This window comes from Canis lupus, chromosome 7 (assembly GCF_003254725.2).
Source record: "Canis lupus dingo isolate Sandy chromosome 7, ASM325472v2, whole genome shotgun sequence".
In the NCBI taxonomy this organism is placed as follows: Eukaryota; Metazoa; Chordata; class Mammalia; order Carnivora; family Canidae; genus Canis; species Canis lupus.
This window is the reverse complement of record NC_064249.1, coordinates 16,495,753-16,514,874: the sequence shown is the minus strand read 5'-3', so window position 1 is coordinate 16,514,874 and position 19,122 is coordinate 16,495,753. Positions and strand designations below refer to the sequence as shown.

The 19,122-nt window shown below is 41.1% G+C and overlaps 2 protein-coding genes across 8 annotated transcripts in view; one reads left to right on the top strand and one right to left on the bottom strand.

Annotated features, from left to right (window-relative positions):
- SMG7 (SMG7 nonsense mediated mRNA decay factor) overlaps positions 1-289 on the bottom strand; it is a 93,062-nt gene extending 92,773 nt beyond the window's left edge. Inside the window, exon 1 of one of the 4 annotated variants that reach the window (XM_035719179.2) lies at positions 14-289. In XM_035719179.2, the coding sequence (XP_035575072.1) occupies positions 14-42 (29 nt within the window). In that variant the 5' untranslated portion in view covers positions 43-289. The remainder of the gene's footprint in view (positions 1-13) is intronic. The other 3 variants (XM_035719175.2, XM_025430044.3, XM_025430042.3) reach the window with 3 other exon arrangements.
- Positions 290-698: 409 nt separating this feature from the next.
- NMNAT2 (nicotinamide nucleotide adenylyltransferase 2) overlaps positions 699-19,122 on the top strand; it is a 194,102-nt gene continuing 175,678 nt past the window's right edge. For 2 of the 4 annotated variants that reach the window (XM_025430055.3, XM_025430054.3), the window contains exons 1-2: positions 699-973; positions 2,773-2,909. The gene's annotated coding sequence lies outside the window, so the exon portion shown is untranslated. Of the gene's footprint in view, positions 974-2,772; positions 2,910-18,449; positions 18,557-19,122 lie in introns of those variants that run through there. The other 2 variants (XM_049112146.1, XM_049112147.1) reach the window with 2 other exon arrangements.

The following is a 19,122-nucleotide window of genomic DNA, read 5'->3' as shown; positions in this document are numbered from 1 at the left end:
CCTCTGCACTCACCGGAGATACTGCGCGCTCTGCAGGCTCATCCTCCGCCGCCGCGTCTTCCCGCGAAGCCTCTGTGGGTCTCTCAGGCTCCTCGAAGCGGCCCCGCGGCACCGCGGGTGCTGGCGGCCGCCGCCATCTTCCTCTCCTCCGGCTCCTCCTCGCTCGGCGGGGGGGTGGGGGTGAGTGAGGCGAGGGGGAGGGAGCGGGGAAAGCTGCTCTCGCTGCTGCTCCGGCCCGTGGGGCGCAGGGACACTCCGACCCGGGAGGGGGGAGGGGGAGGGAGAAGGGAAGGGGGCGGGGGGAAAGAGGGGGGAGAAGCCGAGGACGGAAGTGGGGGTCCCTCTCGCGAGATTTCAGCGGCGCCCGGCCCTCCCGGTGACTTCTGCTTCTCTGTGGCGCTGCCTCTTGGGATCGGCTAGCCGTGAGGCCCCTGTTCGGCGGCTGAGCGGCCTGCCGGAGGCGCTTGGCGGCTTCCGGCCGGTCCAGCCCTCTCCCGCGCGAGGGGGCAACCCCGGCCTCGCCGGGCACATCGAGCCCAAATCACCCGGGAGTTACACTCAAAGTCTTCCCCCGTCTTTCCACTCCACCCGATTCCTCGCTTCCTTTTTCCGCTCCTCCAGTCTTCCCTGCCGGAAACGCTGTCCCTCCCTCCTCCAGTTCCGCCCGCCAGTCCCTCCACTCTAGTCTCCCCTCGCGCCGCAGAGAGTGACGCTCAGGACCCCTCCCCCGCTGGGGGGCCCCTCCCCCTGCACGCCTGGAGACTGTTGAAGGGGATGGGGTGGAGCCCGGGGAGGAAGAGAAAGGAAACCGGTCGGATTGGATCAACAGCTGCCATGGCAACTGGAGGCTGTGGTTGTATTGTCATAGTAACCAGTGTGCGCGGACTGGGTGACCCTCCCGGGGCGAATGGATTCCCGGGAAAGTGCCCGGGGTTCCCCCTTGGCTTCCCTTCCGCCTGAAAGCCTCCCCCAGGTCAGGAATCCGGGTGATCTCCCGGGCGGTGAAGTTCACTTCCTCTTCCCTTTCCCCTTCCCGCAACAATGGGGGCGGGGTGGGGGCGGGGGGAGGAACCCCGAGGCGTTCGCCTCACCCGCCTGCGGGCGGGAACCACCCCCGGCGTCCTGTCGTCCCCGTGCGGGGCGTGGAGAGGCCCGGGGCCGGAGGCGGGCGGCCGGGCGGGCGAGGGGCTTCCCCGGGACTGCGGCGGGCGCCGCGGGGCGGGGTCCCGGCCGGACGGGGGCCCTGAGGGGGGACAGCGGCCCCCGACGGCCCGCGTTCCTGTGCTGCCGGGCGGGGGCCGCCTTTGCCGAGCCGCCCACGCCGCAGCCCGCGCGCCCGCTGCGGGGAGGCCGGGGCTAGTGGGCGAGCGCGTCGCGGAGGACTCGGCGCGGGGGTTCCCGGCGGGAGAGCCCGGGACGCGGGGGGACGCCGCCGGCGGAGGCCCCCCGCCCTGCACGCTCCGTATCCGCCGGGCCGCAGTCGTGTCCCGGAGACCCTGGGCCCTGCCTGGCGCGAGCTTCCCATGCAAGGCATCGAGGGAAAAGGGAAAAAAAAAAAAATCCTTTTGAAAGTCTGTTATTTGCATTTGGTATCAGATTTGGGGCTAACAACCAGAAATGAAGAATGGGGGGGGGTCAATAATGCTGTGGGTCCTGATGCTTTGAAGGACGTCCTGGGTGGTCGACGAGTCGCGTCTTTAACGCGTCCTGGGGCGCCCCTTAGGCAGCTTTGCCAAGCACTTGAGGGTTGCGGCTGTGGAGCCTCCCCGGGCGGCCACCAGGTGGGTAACGTCGGGGTTTTACCCGGCTGTTTCGGTCTGGGCTGAGTTTGGGTCACCGACTCCTGCTGTCTTCCAGACTTTCAAGATCCTTCCCCGTGACCACACCTATTACAAGATTAGGCCGGTGTCTTTCTGAGACATCGCGTACATACACGCGTTTGGAGGAAATACATTCCCAAGGATAGATGATCATTAACGACATAGCGAGTGAACTATGCCCTGCCCGTCGTGCTGCCGCGCCTCCCCGCGCCTCCCCGCGCCTCCCGCGCCAGTGTGATCCCTGGCGGCGCCCACTCGGGGAAAAGAGAGCCACCTAGTGAGAGAGGGCTCGCAGCTCCGCTGCAGGTGCTGCTTTTCCTTCAACTCTGGAGCCCAAGGATGGAGAGGACTGCCACATGGCCCCTAAAATACCCCACATCTCCTTCCGGAAATGTGTTGGTCAGGTCTTTAAAAAAAAAAAAAAGACTTTAGCCAGAATAAAAATTCTGTTGGGTAAAATAATGATTCCCTTAGTAATCCCCGCAATAACATCTTTTATGTCTGGCTTATGTCGCCAATAGACAGTATTTGAGCGTACGTCATGACACCCCTGCCAAGGGATCTAGGAGAATATTACTATCTGCTCATTTCAGAAATAAGGGAGCTGGGATCAGAAAGATGAATCCCGGGGGCACCTGGGTGGCTCAGTTGGTTAAGTGTGTCTTTGACTCAGGTCATGATCCCAGGGTCCTGAGATCCAGCCCAGTGTTTGGGCTCTCTGCTCAGCAGAAATCCTGCTGCTCCCTCTCTCTCTGCGCCTCCCCCTCACTGGTTCTCTCTGTCTCTTCCTCTCTCCCCCTCCCTCCCTCTCTCCCCTAGCTCTTTCTCTATCTCTCTGTCTTGCTTGCTTTCATTCTCTATCTCAAATAAGTGAATAAAATCTTTTTTTTTTTTTAACACTAATCTTTTTCTTTTTTCTCTAGACATTTACTGAGCATTTATTATATTTCAGGCACTGTTCAGTTTACTATGGACGCCATGGTGAAAAAGGGTCCTGGGGTCCCTGTCTTGGAGAAATCCACCTTCTGGTAGACATAGCAGAGAGTGGAGAAGTGATAAGAGTACAGTATGGTGGGTGCTGTAATTAAGGTAAGAACAAAGTACTTGGGGTACACAGAAATATAAATAATCTTTATATTTTATAGCAGCTTTCCTAAGAATTTTATGCAGTTCTTCAGTAGCCTTACGATGTCCCCACAAACTGGATAGAATAATAATATCAATGCTCATCTTGAAGATAACTTTTGAAAATCAATAACCTCAGAAAAATTATGACCTAGAATTTACATATTGCTTAAAGTACATTTTCCAATCTCACCTCTTTCTACTGCCCCCATCAAAAGACTTGAACAGTACAAGTATCTTTATGCAGTAGAGTTTATTCACTTTTTTCCCCGCAGATACACATTACATCTAAACCAAAAGAAATTAAAGAGAAACTTACTTTGTCTATTCCTACCTGATTTTAAGGGTTTTTTGTTTGTGCCTAAATGATTTTGTGGAAAGAGCATAAGCTAGCAGACCTGAGTGTGCATTCCACCTCTGCCCTCCTAGTCTCTAAGCCTCAGTTTCTTCCCTTTTTTTTTTTTTTTAAGATTTTATTTATTTATTCATGAGAGACACACAGAAGCAGAGACACAGGCAGAGGGAGAAGCAGGCTCCATGGAGGGAACCCAATGTGGGACTCAATCTTGGGACGCTGGGATCATGCCCCAAGCCAAAGGCAGGCGCTCAACCACGGAGCCACCCAGGCGTCCCCTTCAGTTTCTTCCTTGACCAAAATGAAAACATTACCTATTACAAGGTTTCTGTGAACTTTATTGATGATATAGGTGACTGAGTATAACTGACATATAATGCTGGCACTTGACAAATGTTAGTTTTCTTTTTGCCCTCTTATTTTTATATCAAGCTATTATTGTTTTTAAATTGTAGCTTATCTACTCTTTGTAATATTCATAGGTCTGACCATGCACCCAAATCTATTTTTTTTAAGAATTTTATTTATTTATTCATGAGAGACAGAGAGGCAGAGACACAGGCAGAGGGAGAAGCAGGCTCCATGCAGGGAGCCCCACGTGGGACTCCATCCCAGGGCTCCAGGATCACACCCTAGGCAGAAGGCAGACACTCAACCACTGAGCCACCCAGGCATCCCCCAAAATCTATTCTTATTCAGTGCTAAAAGATTTCCTCTCTGATCACAGAAAAGACTACAATATCAGGGGGCACTTCGGTGGCTCAGTTGGTTAAGTGCCTGTCTTTGGTTCAGGTCATGATCCCAGGGTCCTAGGATCAAGCCCCGCACCTGCTTAGTGGAGAATCTGCTGCTCCCTCTGCCACTCCCTCTGATTGTGCTTGCATGCTCTTTTTCTCTCTCTATCTTTCTCTGTCAAATTAACAACAACAACAACAAAAAGAATACAATATCAGGATGTTGTGAGTCCGATTCTGGAGGGTTGAAATTTTTAAATAACTGTTTGTCATTAAAAATAGCCTAATATAACTGCATTTTCGCCCAAGTAAACAGTGTCCAGTTTTCAACCAGATACCAAGTACTTGCTAGGAAGCTACTCTTAACATTCCTACCAAATTCACCCAGAGCTTCAGTAACCTGGTAATTAATACATAGTAAGCCTCCTCCCTTTTTTATAATAACAGACATCTCACCCGACCCATGAAACTATAATGAGCACTAATTTATTTAATATTTAGCCTACATATTCTGAATGTTTCCAAATCATGTACACAATTAGGTACTTAATAAATGTGTTTCTATTTTGACGAATAGAATGATTTATCAACTGTAGCATTCAAGTATACAATGTTTGTGGAGCTAATCCCTGCTGTCTTCAGTACCACACCTCAGACCATGGAGCTAAGTGATTCAATCAAAAAGAAATGATTCATTCTTTTCAAATAGTGAGTCAGATATAAACTGACATTTAAACTCAGGTCTCCTATTGCTCAAGATTTCTTAGACCAAGGGTCAGCAGCCTTTCTCAAACAGCTTGCCAAGTATATATATTATTCACTCATTCCTAAGGAGTCACTGAGCCTAAAAGGAAGCCTTGCAGCCCAAAATCCTAGAGAAGAAATTTGTGGTTTGAGAGGCAGTGAGGTAACAGAGAATGGTAGTCAGAGCTCGTTCTCCTCTATTCACTGAGGGAAACTTTATTAATCTTCAAGAATTTCTTCCAATTCCCAATCCCTGGGAAAAAACATCTTAAAATCTTATCTGCTAATTTAATGGACACAGACCATCTGGAGAAGACAAGAAATGCTCATAGGAAAAATGGGAGAGTATTAAAATTAAAATGTTAGCTGCTTATAGTCTCTATGGTCCAAGGGCCTTAGTGTTCATGGAACTCTGTATTACTCCAAGTACAATGTTTCTGAAGCCATCTTGATGTCCCTAGTTGTGAAATTAATGTGTTTCATGTAAAAATCTGTTGTATTACCCAGAAGCTGCCATTTTTTTCTTAAAATACCCAAGTAAAAGAAAAAAAATCTTAATATTTTATTGTCTGTACTTTCCTAATTTCTCTAGGATAGACTATATTTTTGAGAACAGAGAATGTGGTATATTCTTTGTCATTTAATCTTCTTCAAAACCCTGGGAAACCACAAATGAACACATACCCACATACAGACCTTCTTCTCTCCCTATCTTATTATATTACCACCTCTATTTGCAATTCAAGTTAAGATATGATATAGATGTAAAGCAGAGAAACTCAGGATATAAGTTTGTCACTTGAAGACGTACTAAGGATACATACCCAAGGACTCTTCTGCTTTGCTTAACTATGCTAGGATCTTTTCCACATACCAGAAATTTAGTTTGTCCCATATTAATAAAAATTCTTAGTATCATTAAATTACTAGAGATAAGAGCACATTCCAGAACAAATTAAATGGTAAATTAATATATTTTTGTACTCTACATTTTAGTCATAGTAAGCTTTTTAAGAACTTTTATTTCTGGAGCACCTGGGTGGCTCAGTGGTTGACCATCTGCCTTTGGCTCAGGTTGTGATCCTAGGGTCCTGGGATCCAGTCCTGCATCAAGCTTCCCACAGGAAGCTGTTTCTCCCTCTGCCTCTCTCTCTCTCTCTCTCTTTCTCTCTCTCTGTCTGTCTCTCATGAATAAATAAATAAAATCTTTAAAGAAAAAACAAAACTTTTATTTCCTAGCTTAAATTCTCCACTGATTTTTCATTCCCTTAGAATAAAATTCCTAATCCTTAAGATGGCCTATGTGATTTGATCCTTGCCTGCCTCTTATCAGACATTTCCTGGCATCACCACTCTTGCCACACTGACCTCTTAGGTTCTTTAGTAGATTAGCATTCTTTTCTACCCAAAGACTTTACACAAACTGTTCCCTTATTTCTCCTGGACCAATCTTCCCCCTTCTCATGCTTCAAACCTAAATTTGAAATTCTTTGGAAAAATCACCTCTACCCACCCTCACCCCCAATCAGGCTGGATTAGCTACATCTATTACATATTCCCCCAGCACCCTTCCCTTCTTCATAGCATTTTTTATGTTTGTAATTCTTTTTGTTCAATGTCTGTTACATCTAAATCGGCTGTAAAGTCTGTAAGGGCAGGCACAGGAACTGTTTTGCTCACTCCCCTAATTGGGTGCCTGATACAAGGGGTGCTCAATAAATGTTTGTTGAATCAATCCTAGGGAAAAAAAAAAAAGTTTGGACCATGGCTTTCATATAAATATTTAAAATTCCTGACCACCTAACCATGGAATATAAAAGTAATCCCTAAGCAACAAGAAAAGAACTTCATTGGGCCTTCAACCCATCTGGGGAATTGAAATCTGCAATGATATTTAACAAGATGGAAGTTTTAATTAAATGAAATTTACTTAGGCAATGAGTAAAGAGCATACAAGATTATGGATAACTTGTCAGTGATCTCACACCAAAGTCTCATACTTCAATGTAGGAAAAAACTCTTCAGTATCCAAATCATTTTTATTTACCTTTTATGTTTCTGATTTGAGACTTAGGGAAAGCAGTCAACCCTTTTATTGTGTGCCAAAAAACAAAACAAAACAAAACAAAACAAAACAACAACGCTGCTGGATGGCAGGAGGGAAAAGAGGCTATTAGCTAATCAGTAAATAGGGTAGAAAAAATAGATTTAAAAATTCAGAAAGAAAACTGAATCAGGGCAGCCCGGTGGCTCAGCTGTTTAGCCCCGCCCTCAGCCTAGGGTGTGATCCTGGAGACCCGGAAGTCCCCACATTGTGCTCTCTGCATCAAACCTGCTTCTTCCTCTGCCTGTGTCTCTGCCTCTCTCTGTGTCTCCCATGAATAAATAAATAAAATCTTGTCATAAAAAAAAAAAAAAAAAGAAATCTGAATCAGAGTAAAGAATGGAAAACTCACTGAAATTGTATCTCTCATCAGAAAAGTGTCTGTAAATTTCTGTCATTATTACTACTTTTTTTCTCCTGTGATGAGATAGGGCTAAATAAATTGAATATAAGTTTGTTAAGGAAAGGGCCACATACAATTTCACAGTAAATGGTACATTTAAATTGTTTCTGGAGACAGATTCCTCAAGCTCAGTTAGATAGTGTATGTATCATACCTAGTAGTACTGGGCATTTTGTAGGCACCAACATGTTGTACTGGTCTTATTATGCATATGCGGTGAATCACATCTTCACTCGTTCAACTTCATTCTCTAACATAGGTTAAACGTGTTTTTTTTTTTTTAATTAACACGAAATGTAGAATCCCATTTATAGAAAGAAACACACTAGTACACTCCCTCTAAATCATATGAACATTTGTATCATATGACCAAGTATAAATTGCCAATGGGGAACACAGCTTTCATCTATTTACAGAGGATGTCTCAGTTCATTAGCAGTTTTATGCTAGAATGAGATGAGATCTGAGTCTGTCAAAGCTGAAGAGGATAAGGAGGCTCATAAGGAGCAAAACCAGCTGCTTATACTTTCCCCTACCCTCTCATTTCTTTTTTAATTTTATTTACTCATTCATGAGAGACACAGAAAGAGATAGGCAGAAACACAGGCAGAGGGAGAAGCAGGCTCCATTCAGGGAGCCTGACGTGAGACTCAATCCTGGGACTCCAGGATCACACTCTGGGCCCCAAAGGCAGATGCTTAACCGGTGAGCCACCCAGGTGTCCCTCCCCTACCCTCTTTCAAACTGAAGTCTCTAGAATGGCTCTCTGGTTCATTCTCTCACTCTCTCTCAACCATTGGCCGTAAGCTTTCTATTATATATCTCCCCTCCCTCAAGTGATCCAGTCCTTTGTCCAAGAGGACATGAATCATTTTAGTTCCTTAACAATGTCCCTGAGGTGGGACTAAGTCCTGTAGTGCATGCCAAATATTGAATGCCAAAGTTTCCAAAATGTAGGCAGCAATGGTCTAGGTGATATACGAGGTTACTAGTGGTAGAAAGAAGTTGAAATTAATTTTCTCTAAGTATTTGTGAGATAACCAAATTTTAGCATTAAAGGGAAGTAGAAATCTTAGATAGAGTTATGTGTTTAGGGTCTATGAAGAATGTTCAACTGATGAGCAATTCTTAGCTTTCATTGCTTTTTCAAGACAAATCTGAATCTAAACCAGTGCTTTACTTCTGGGAATCTTAATCTGGATATATCCTGATATGGAGTAGAAAGCTTGATGAGGTGTAGATCCTCTAGAATGTTAGCATTTAGTTATTCTTTCATTCATTTAATCTTCAAAAACATTGAGGAGGCATCTGGGTGGCTCAGTCGGTTCAACGTCTGCCTTCAGCTTACATTATTATCTCAAAGTCCTGGAATCAAGCCCTGTGTCAGGCTCCCTGTTCAGCAGCATATCTGCTTCTTTCTCTGTCTCTCCCCCTGCTAGTGCTCACTCACTTTCTCTCTCTCTCTCTCTCAAATAAAAGAATAAAAGATTTTTTGTGTGTGTTGGATCTTATGCTCATCACCGAGGTAGTGATGGTAAACAATAACAGTCTTGCTCTCAGAGTTTAGAGAACAGTTAAGGAAAATGGCGCTTATATTACAGAGTAATAATCTGTGGTAGAGGTCTTTGGAACCATTCCACCTTGAGATCAAGTGTAGGCGTGCAACCAGATAATCCACTTAAGTGTCCCACCCACTTACAAAGTCCTTCAGAATGAAATTTTACAGAGTTTATTGTTTCAAATTCTATTGCTTAGCAGGAAAAGTAATATATCCAGTTCCACTGTCCAGAAAAGTAATGGAAAACTATAGCCAAAAACATTTTAGACTAAAATATACCTGAAAGATACAAAATTGTATCAAAATTCAAAACATATGAAGTATAACTACGAAATAAAATTGCATAGAAAAATGATCCGAAATACAGCAAAGTATTAACAGCAGTTATTTCTGTAAGGTGAGCTATTTATGGGTGACTCTTATTTCTTGTGTTTTTCAACATCTTCCACCAACCAACGAGCAAAGTAGATTAGTTGATTGTTGTTGCCATTATTGTTAGGAGTTTCATTTTTTGCCATTCTTTTTAAAGAATGCCTGAGCTACTAATACAAAAAAAAAAAAAAAAAAAAATGAATGCCTGAGCTATCCACCACAGTACAAGAGTTTAAAAGAAACATTGGAAATTGAAAAGGAAATAGATGAAAGATAAAATAATAACTGCTCACATCCTGGTGATTGGAAAAAAGATCTTATTATCAGCAATTCTCAAGGCTTGCCTAATGGACTATCCAGGTGCTGATATTTTCATACAACCAAAAACTGATGGGGGCGGTCATCTTTGAAGGCATCATTACTGACCCTCTTTGGTAGTTTTGGATCTAGTGGGAACCATCACTACCTGAGAAAGATGGAATGCCCTAGATGGGATTCAGAAAATAATCATTTTAGGTAATAAAAATCCAAAATTAAATCTTTACTTAACCTTTCTGCCTTCTTTTGCCTTTTTTTCTTTTTTTTTTTTTTAAGATTTTTCATTTATTTATTCATAGAGATACAGAGAGAGAGAGAGAGAGAGAGAGAGGCAGAGACAGGCAGAGGGAGAAGCAGGCACCCTGCAGTGAGCTTGATGTGGAACCCCATCCCAGGACCCCAGGATCACACCTGAGCGTGAAGACAGGCTCAACCACTGAGCCACCTAGGCATCCTTCTTTTACCTTTAGGTTTCTCTTCTCTTCCCTCAACTTTAGGTCACACCTCTGACCCCTCCCAGTTATATGACAACCGTATTTCCTCATTTCTCAGGAATGTCACCAGTCAGGAATCTCAACATTTGTGCTTTTTTTTTTTAGGGGGGGCAGTGAGAAAGAAAAAGAGCGGCTGGAAAACTGAATTGAGAAAAAAAGCAAGAGTAAAGAAAGAGAAAAACAGACCATAAAGTCTGGAGCAAGAGGAAGAATTGATGGATGAGCAAAGAAGTATACTTCCTGGTGGTAGTAATAGTTCTTAGCCACCTTCTTACTAGAATCTACTTTCCATGGGAGATATTAAAAAGAGATTAGATACCCAGTCCATCTTAAAAACAGGAAAGGGACTTAGTGACTTCTAAAACATACTTCCAGACTCAACAGTCTATGTCTTCTGAATGAGACTATGTCTGGTGTTGCTGCCTATAACCTGTGACAGTTGGACATGATTCCATATAATGATCTAGGTCAAGGAGGCTGATATACACCTTAAGAAATTTGTGTATTGCCATTTGAAAAACTGATATTCTCCAAAACAAAAGATATCATCTGAATTTGGCCTGTTGGTACAAAGTGGAATATCACCATACTCTTACGCATTTGGGTAAGAGTGAAAATACCATTTAAAGCAAAACAATACAGGGGCGCCTGGGTGGCTTAGTTGGTTAAGCATCTGACTCCTGATTTTGGCTCCGGTCCTGATCTCAGGGTCATGAGATTAGGCCTCGAGTTGAGCTCTGTGCTCAGTGTGGAATCTGCTAGAGATTCTCTCTCTCAAGTAAATTTCAAAAATCTTTAAAAAAATTTTTTTTAATTTTTAAAAATAAATAAAAACAATACAATAAAAACATTACAATCCAGACAGTTGTTAAACTACTGTATACTCTGCAAAAATTCCTTTTTTACCTCTCAGGTAACAGATTACATGGAACCTTCTAACTAAATCTAACAACCTCTTATAAATTTTTCTGCTTTCAGACTTTATGTTTTGTTGGGCAATACAAATCATATTTTCTTTACTGAAACTATTTTTTATCCTAAATCTAATGATGTTTTAATTTTTTAAAAAAATTTACCTAACCTCATCTTTGATTCATTATATTGCTATGGCTCTATTGATACCTAATAATGATTGGCTATAAACATTCCTTAAGTGGAGATATAATGACAAGACTTGGCCACTTATTGGATGTGACAGAGGGAGAGGAAGAAACCTAGGAGACTCCTGGGTTTTTGCTTGGGAAATTGAATGAAAGTAGAAAACACAAGAAATCAGTTGGAGAGATGTATGGATGTGAAGATAAGAATTTGTTTTAGACACGTTGAACTACAGTTACCTGGGACTGAGAAAATCTTGTGGATCTGGAGAATTTGTGAGAAATCTGAGCCACAGTTGTAGATTCAGAATTATCAGCATGTAGATGGTAATTAAAGTTACTTGAGGGTTTTCAGAAAGCTTGCTGATGAAATGGGAGAGCTAGGAGAGGTTTTATATTTTAAAGAAGTGGAAGACTTCAGTAAGAAATGATCCAGGAGAGAAAACTAATAGGTAAGAGAGGCTAAGTAGAGAGGAGCATGGCTTCTGAGGAAACAGGAGAATATAGATTTTTCAGGACACAGGACAGAGAGGGGAAATCTCTTTCCTAGTAGAATAATAATGAGATTGTATTAGTGGGGTTTTCCTCCCACTACACTCACCCCTGTTTGTTTTATCTCATGCCCTTATAGATTTCAAAACTTAAGGTTATAAAATCATGTAGACTGAAGAATCCAGGACAAAGATTGATGACTTAAGACTAAGGCTTTCAGCACCAGAATATATATATAATTCCTCTAATTGCATACAGAAAATTAGAGAGGAGAGCAAAAAACAAGGAGACTTTGTACCCTGCCTCCCATCTGAAACCAGAAGCCCTGAGGAGACTTATAGATATTTTAAATAGATTTCTGGCATTTGAGAATAGAATACAAACTTCAATCCCCATTACTATATAAAGCCAAAGAAGGTAGAAAGAGCTCCTCATATAGAGCTCCTCATATCCACAATGGCACTGGAAAATAGTTAAAGTAGTATTGTGAGCTCATGCTTTGGATTTCTTTGTCTTCTCCAAAAACTTCAATCATAAAAACATCTTCTGTTTTTCATTAAAAGACATCTCTGGGGGATGCCTGGGTGGCTCAGTTGGTTAAGCATCTGCCTGTAGTTCAGGTCATGATCCCAGGGTCCTGGGATGGAGATGGGGCTCCCCACTCATTGGGGAGTCTGCTTCTCCCTCTCCCTCTGCAGCTCCCCTCTGCTCATGCCTGTGCATTCTCTCTCTCTGTCTCTGTCTGTCTGTCTGTCTGTCTCTCTCCAAATTTTTTTTAAAAAGATATCTCTGGGTTCATTAACAAGATAATTATCTCTGGACATCAGGGATGAGTGACCAATGCAATTGAATCTGTGAGGATAGAGCTGTGGCCCTGATACATTGGGTCCAAAAGCAGGTAGAAGTTGGCTAGGACTTTGAGTCCTTCAGAGTAATGGAGATCCATGATACCCCATATAGAGTATGGTCCTTTAGGTCAGACTCACAGTGAAATGAGGATTTGGGAAAAGCTATAACTTGCACCCTGAGCTAGAGTTTAACAAACACAATGAACAAACATACCAACTGCTGTTTGTCCCTGGTAGTGGAAGGAAGCAGAGAAATCAAGACTTGTGCCAGTCTGCTTTCCAGCTCTAGTCCCTAATAGCCCTGATGAGGAACAGGAGCCCTGAGACACCTAGTTCTAGACTGGAGGTGAGGGTCAGGAGTGTCAGGATCTACATGGTGGCTACACTAATTAGTGTGGAGTAGGTAGAAAGAGAAAGCTACCACTTAAGATGAGCTGCAAATTAATACAAAAAAACATAGTGGATGCTTCAACTTAATTTTTGCTTCATTGATCTGTTAGTTTCTAATAAAGATATATTTAAAATTCCCAATATACTTGTTGTTCTACTTATTTTTTCCTGTAATTCTGTTGCTTTTTAAAAATTTCATGGTTATAGGATTAGCTAGATAGAACTTCTTGGTGATTTTTTATTATTTTTCATTTTTAATATAATTTTTAATCATTATGTGATACTGCTATTAATACTTATTAATTTACTCTATCTGATATTGATATTCTACTCCAACTTTCTTTTGGTTAGCATTTGCTCACTATAACTTTTTCTTTCTTTCTTTCTTTTTTAAAATTTTTATTTATTTTTTTAAAAGGTTTTTGTTTATTCATGAGAGACCCAGAGAAAGAGGCAGAGACACAGGCAGAGAGAGAAGCAAGCTCCCTGCAGGAGGCTGATGCAGGACTTGATCCCAGGACCCTAGGATCACGACCTAAGCCAAAGGCAGACGCTCAACCACTAAGCCACCCAGGCACCCCAAATTTTTATTTTCAAACTTTCTGTTATTCTATTACTGGCAGATCTTTTGTAAACAGCATGTACCTGAGTTTTGGTTTTTTAACCCTGACAGTCTCTTTATTAACTGGGAAGTTGAATTCATATGAATATGATCTATTTGAAATTCTCTATCATTGCTACTGTGTACTCTTGATTTTATGTTTGCAATGTTTTCTCCTTGGTTTTTTGTTTGTCTTTCCTGCCTTTGTTAGATTAAAAACTTTTTTTATTCCTTTTACCTCTGCTGATTTGGAAACTACAGATCATATTTTGTCTGTGCTAGAAGCAGCTACTCTTAAATTTTTTAGAATACATAGCCACGTATTTTCCTAACAATTTATAGTTTTAAAATGCAACTATCCTACTGTTCCCGTAAGACTATGTTTAGCTACCAAATGTATTGGGGATTTATTGGTATCAAAATTTTGGTTCCATATTTCTTAAAACATAACATAAAACAGGCATAATACAGGGGCATCTGGGTGGCTCAGTCAGTTGAGTGTCTGCCTTCAGCTCAGGTCATGATCTTGGGATTGAGCCCCAGGTTGAGCAACGTGGTCAGCAGGGAGTCTGCTTCTCCCTCTCCTTTGCCTCTCCCCTGTTCGTGCTTTCTCTCTAGCTCACTCTCTCTCAAATAGATAAATAAAATCTTAAAAAAAAAAAAAAACAGGTACTATACAATCAATGTATAATTATTTTTATCAATCTAATTCCTCAATTTTTGCATTTAATATTTGCTTATTTAATATACTTTCATTGTGGATTCACTTTTCTTTTTGCTGAAATACATGCTTTGTTAATTCAGTCAATAAAAATTTATGGTTGTAAACTCTACTTTGAAAGAAAAGTTCTCTATTTCATCACTATTTTTAAATTATAGCTAAGCTAGGTATAGAATTCTATATTGACAGTTATTTCCCTCTCAATGCTTTGTAGATAGTACCATAGCAGCCTCTGGTATTTGTTATTGATGAGAATTCTGGCATCTAATTGTGATTCTTTTATGGGTAATCTAGGTTTTCTCTTTGATGGCTTTTGAAATTTTCTTTATCCTCTTTATCCTCAATGTTAGACATCTTCACTATAGCACATCTTGGTATGAATTTTAGTTTCATTGTTTTGCACCTAATATATGCTTTCATCTCAAGAACTTTAGAAAATTCTCAGTATCATCTCCCCAAATATTACTTCCACCAATTCCTTTTATTCTCTCTTTCTAACATTGCTAATTAGGTGCATCCTTAATGTAGTCTGTCAGTGTGTTGCTGTGTAACAAATCACTCCAAAACATAGTGGCATGAAACATTAACCATTTTATTATACTTACAGTTTGTCTATGGTAGGGAGTCAGGGATAGTTTGACTCGGCTTCATGATGTTCAGGGTGTCAAAAGACTTGAAAGCTGGTAATCTGACTAGGTTTTTTGTTTTGTTTTGTTTTTTTGTTTTCTGTTTTTACTCCTATGTCTAGGCACAGTGACAAGGCTGGACTCTACTGGAACTGTAGGTTGGAGTACCTACAGAAAGAAATTAGTAATAATGATTGCCCTTGGAGAAGAAAATGGAATCACTGAGGTACAGAAAAAGGACAGAAACATACTTTTAATGATACTTGTTTGTGCCCTTTGCATTTTATTTCATGTGAATGAATTATCTATTAAAAAGTAAACAAAAATTAAAAACAAAAAATCCCCAGCCATGCAAATAGCCATTTATTTATTCATTAAACGTAAATAGACACTCTCCCATGCTTGATGTTATGTATATATGAAACATTGCACCAGCAATTCTGGGACTATTGAAAACAAATACACCACACAGTCAAGCTTCTTCTTCTTTTTCTTTCTACAGTAGGCTTTACACCCAGCACAGAGTTCAGGGCAGGATCTAAACCCAGGACCCTGAGATCAAGACCTGGCTGAGATCAAAATATATAGACACTTAACCAACTGAGCCACCCAGGCACCCAAAGCATAGCTTTCAAGTCAAGCATCATACTACAGATTGAGTCCCTTCACGTGAAGACAAGAAGTGACTCTCAAGTGGTACAATCTATGGATCATCAAAGATCCATCTAACTCAAAAAATTTCCTCCTGCTAACTTGCTCCAGTTCTGAAAACCCCTACCTTGAATATTCTCTTTTAGGGTAAAGGCATATTTTCAGCAAGTCCCTGTTATGCTGCACATATGTAACCTGGCTAACCTGATAAGTTTATTCACAGTTTTCCTGTAGCGGAAAGTTAACTTAGAAATAAGGTTGGTTTTGGTGGGAGGGAGTTAAAAAACTCTGATACATGCAACCCTGCAAAGGATCATACCTTTGAGATTTGCCAAATGAGAGTTTCTGCATAGTAACAAGCATAATGAAAGTACTGAGCATTTGGGAGAAATGGAGAAAAGTATGCATCTTTATGGAGTGCCAAATACAAGCCTCACTTAGTTTCTATAAAGCAATGTCTGGCTATATAGTAGAGTGAAACCCTACACTGAAATTACATGAAGGTCAAAAGTCAGAGTAATTGACTTTAGGTTGACAATAGACTTATATCCTCATTGTTTTTAACCTGTAAGAATAATATAATAACCTGTTATAAAATGGTTTCATATACATCATCTATCCCAATATTAATCCCAATATTAATATTATCCCATCTTTATAGATGCTGCTAACCTAATGTATTTCATGATTAAATAAGTTTGAGCAACAGTAGTTTAAGCAGGATTTTTTTCTTGGTGAGACTTCTCAGAGCCTATAACATGCAAGTATATATTTCCCCAAAAGAAAAAAATATTATGCAATGTGCCCAAAATTATCTTCCCACAGAACCCTTTTTTTAAATCACAGCACACACACATTATGGATTAATGTTATATAGGACACTTGGGAGTAGCTGATCCTTTCTACTTTTCTCCTGGTCTCTGTTTCTATCCTGATAATTACCTTCATCTTATCTTACTTTACCCTCCCTCAAATCATTACACATCCTCCATTATGATGTTCATACTTAGAAAATGATGATGACATCAAAAGTAATGATGACCTTCATGCAGGGTCTTCCTTACCACTTGTTACCATATCCCTAGGCATGAGTACCAGCAGGAGGCTCTGCATTTTCTAAAGTAACTGCAATCTATAGCAAGACTCGGAGACATCCATGTCAGATAGTAGCAGACTTGAACGCAGGGTCTCCCTGTAAGTGTAATCCTATCCTTCAGGTGTCCTGATGCTCTCTGTAATCCAGTCTTGCCTTCTCTTAGAACTCAAAAATTGGGCCTAGGTCTTGGTCTTAGGCCTCCCTGAAGCAATAATAGTGATTTTTCTACCTTTCCATGTCAATTCAACTAAATTCCAAATCCTTAAGGCTTAAATTACATTTCATTAGAGTTAGAAATTTCAGACCATTATGATTTACCCATCTCTGGCCAACATATTCTCCAAGGGTAAGAGATAGCAGTAGATGGTAGCCCACTGATTATGTTCCTCAAGAAAGTCTGATTATATATAAGTAAAACCAAACTAGGGCTTGCTCCAGCCTTAATGTTCATCTGAACATTTCATCTCATCCAAAAGAATAATTACAAATCCATCTTTAAAGAGCTTTGAAAGATCATTTATCTTCACTGAAGTCTTGAAGTAGCAAAGTAGTGAATCACACCACATATCTAGAACTTTTTTTTTTTTTTGAAGATTTTATTTATTCACGAGAGACACAGAGAAAGGCAGAGACATAGACAGAGGGAGAAGCAGACTCCCTGCAGGGACTCGATGTGGAACTCGATTCCCGGGATCCCACATCAGGGCAGACACTCAACCACTGAGCCACCCACATATCTAGAACTTAATTAAAATCCTTATTCAAAAAAAAAAATCCTTATTCATTTCCCCAAAGCCCCACACCACAGAGCAGCTGCTGTCTAAATACTCCTTTGCTTTTCAATCACTCACTCCCTCATCTCTATCCTACTTTCTCTGTCCCATTCCTCTTCCTTCCATAGCTTTTCCACTGTGGGCAATTCCTTATCTTTTAAAAAATTAATGTAAATCATTTTAGCTTCTCCAGTTCTTTCTATCCCTTATCACTCTTTTTCCCTGTTACTTTCCCCCACTTACCCCATCAACTCAGAAAGTGAGGGAGAACACAAGTGGAGGGAATATTCTTACATGTTATACTTTTTCTCTGTTATATACATATATGATATATAACACATATGTATATCATGTATATAATGTTATGTAATATGTCCAGCAAAGCCTCAATATATAGTCCTTGCCCATTACAGTCTGTCCTATAAAATTGCTAGATTAATGCACTAATCAGGTATTTTGTTCTGATTTCCAATAACTAGTTCTCTCCAAAGATTGTGTAATTGAGCTACGTGAGATTGAAGCAAATGGACAAAATATCCAGATATTGGTCATTCATATGAATAAGGCTGCCTATCACCCTATGCTCAGATGGTCTGAGCTCACATGGGAAGACCCTTTTATGTCTTACTTGTGCTAAGCGAGATAAGGAAACCATTGAGTAGGAACTAGGTCATCTGCCTCCCACTGCTTATCACAGTCATCAAAGCAATTTCTTAGCTTAGAAGTTTCATGTCTTTTAAATGGATTCTCTGTTCTCTTTTCTTCTCTACAAACCAGGACTTGGCTATTCATCCCACCTTCAAGCAAGTTTATACATCATTGTGTGTATGTATAGGTTTGTGTGATATTTCTCAGCTTATAATTTTTTGACTTACATTTCTGTTATCACTTACTGGACAAATGCTTCATACGTAAACTATGCGAAAACACATATCCCAGCTGGGTTTAAGATTTTAGAATCAGAAGTAAGAATTTCAGAGAAACTAAACTTGAAAAAGAATAGAAAGTGTCAGCATATACTCCCCAATCCTCCTGCTGCTTGATATTGGTCAGAGTGAAATCAGGATTCAGTGGTGAAGACCACATCCTGTTACCATGGAAATTATTGTACTGTCACAAATTTAGTACTATGACTTCATGGTGAAGAGGAACAGATGGTCTGGAAAAGAATGGAGGCCTAGGGTTAGCAAAATTGTTTGGTGAATAAGCCATCTTATATCTCTTCTGGAAGTAGGTAAGAACATAAATAATAAGCAAAAACTACTTTGCTGGAGCTTCACAAAAGCCACCAAACAAGGAGTTTAGCCAGGGTAAAACTACAAAGCTCTTTTCCAATAAGAGGAAAACAAGCATTTTACTATAGGATGAAGCACAGGTAGGAATACAATATAGCTTACAATAAATCTGTATTCCAAAGTTACCCCTTCACTCTTGCCTGCCTCTCATTTGACCACTATTGGAGTAATATCTAGAGCCCTCAGGATCATCAGTAAGGCCACACTTGACACACTTTAACACTGTCACATTTTTAGGTATTTCTGGCTTTAGTGTTGATTTGACTCCTGCATCCTGGGTCATACACTTCCAAACAGCCACAAGAACATAACCCTGGGTAGGTGGGAGGTGGGGTCACAGCCTGTCATGGGGCTGTGTGTAGCTCGCTCATCTTGTCTGAGTGGTCACAGTCCAGACCCAGTTCCTGCCCAGCCATGTTGGTACAATATAACTAAAGTATGCCAGCAACTCAAAAATTGAACAAATACTAAGTTTTAGGACTGTTTGCCTAGTAACTTTCCATCA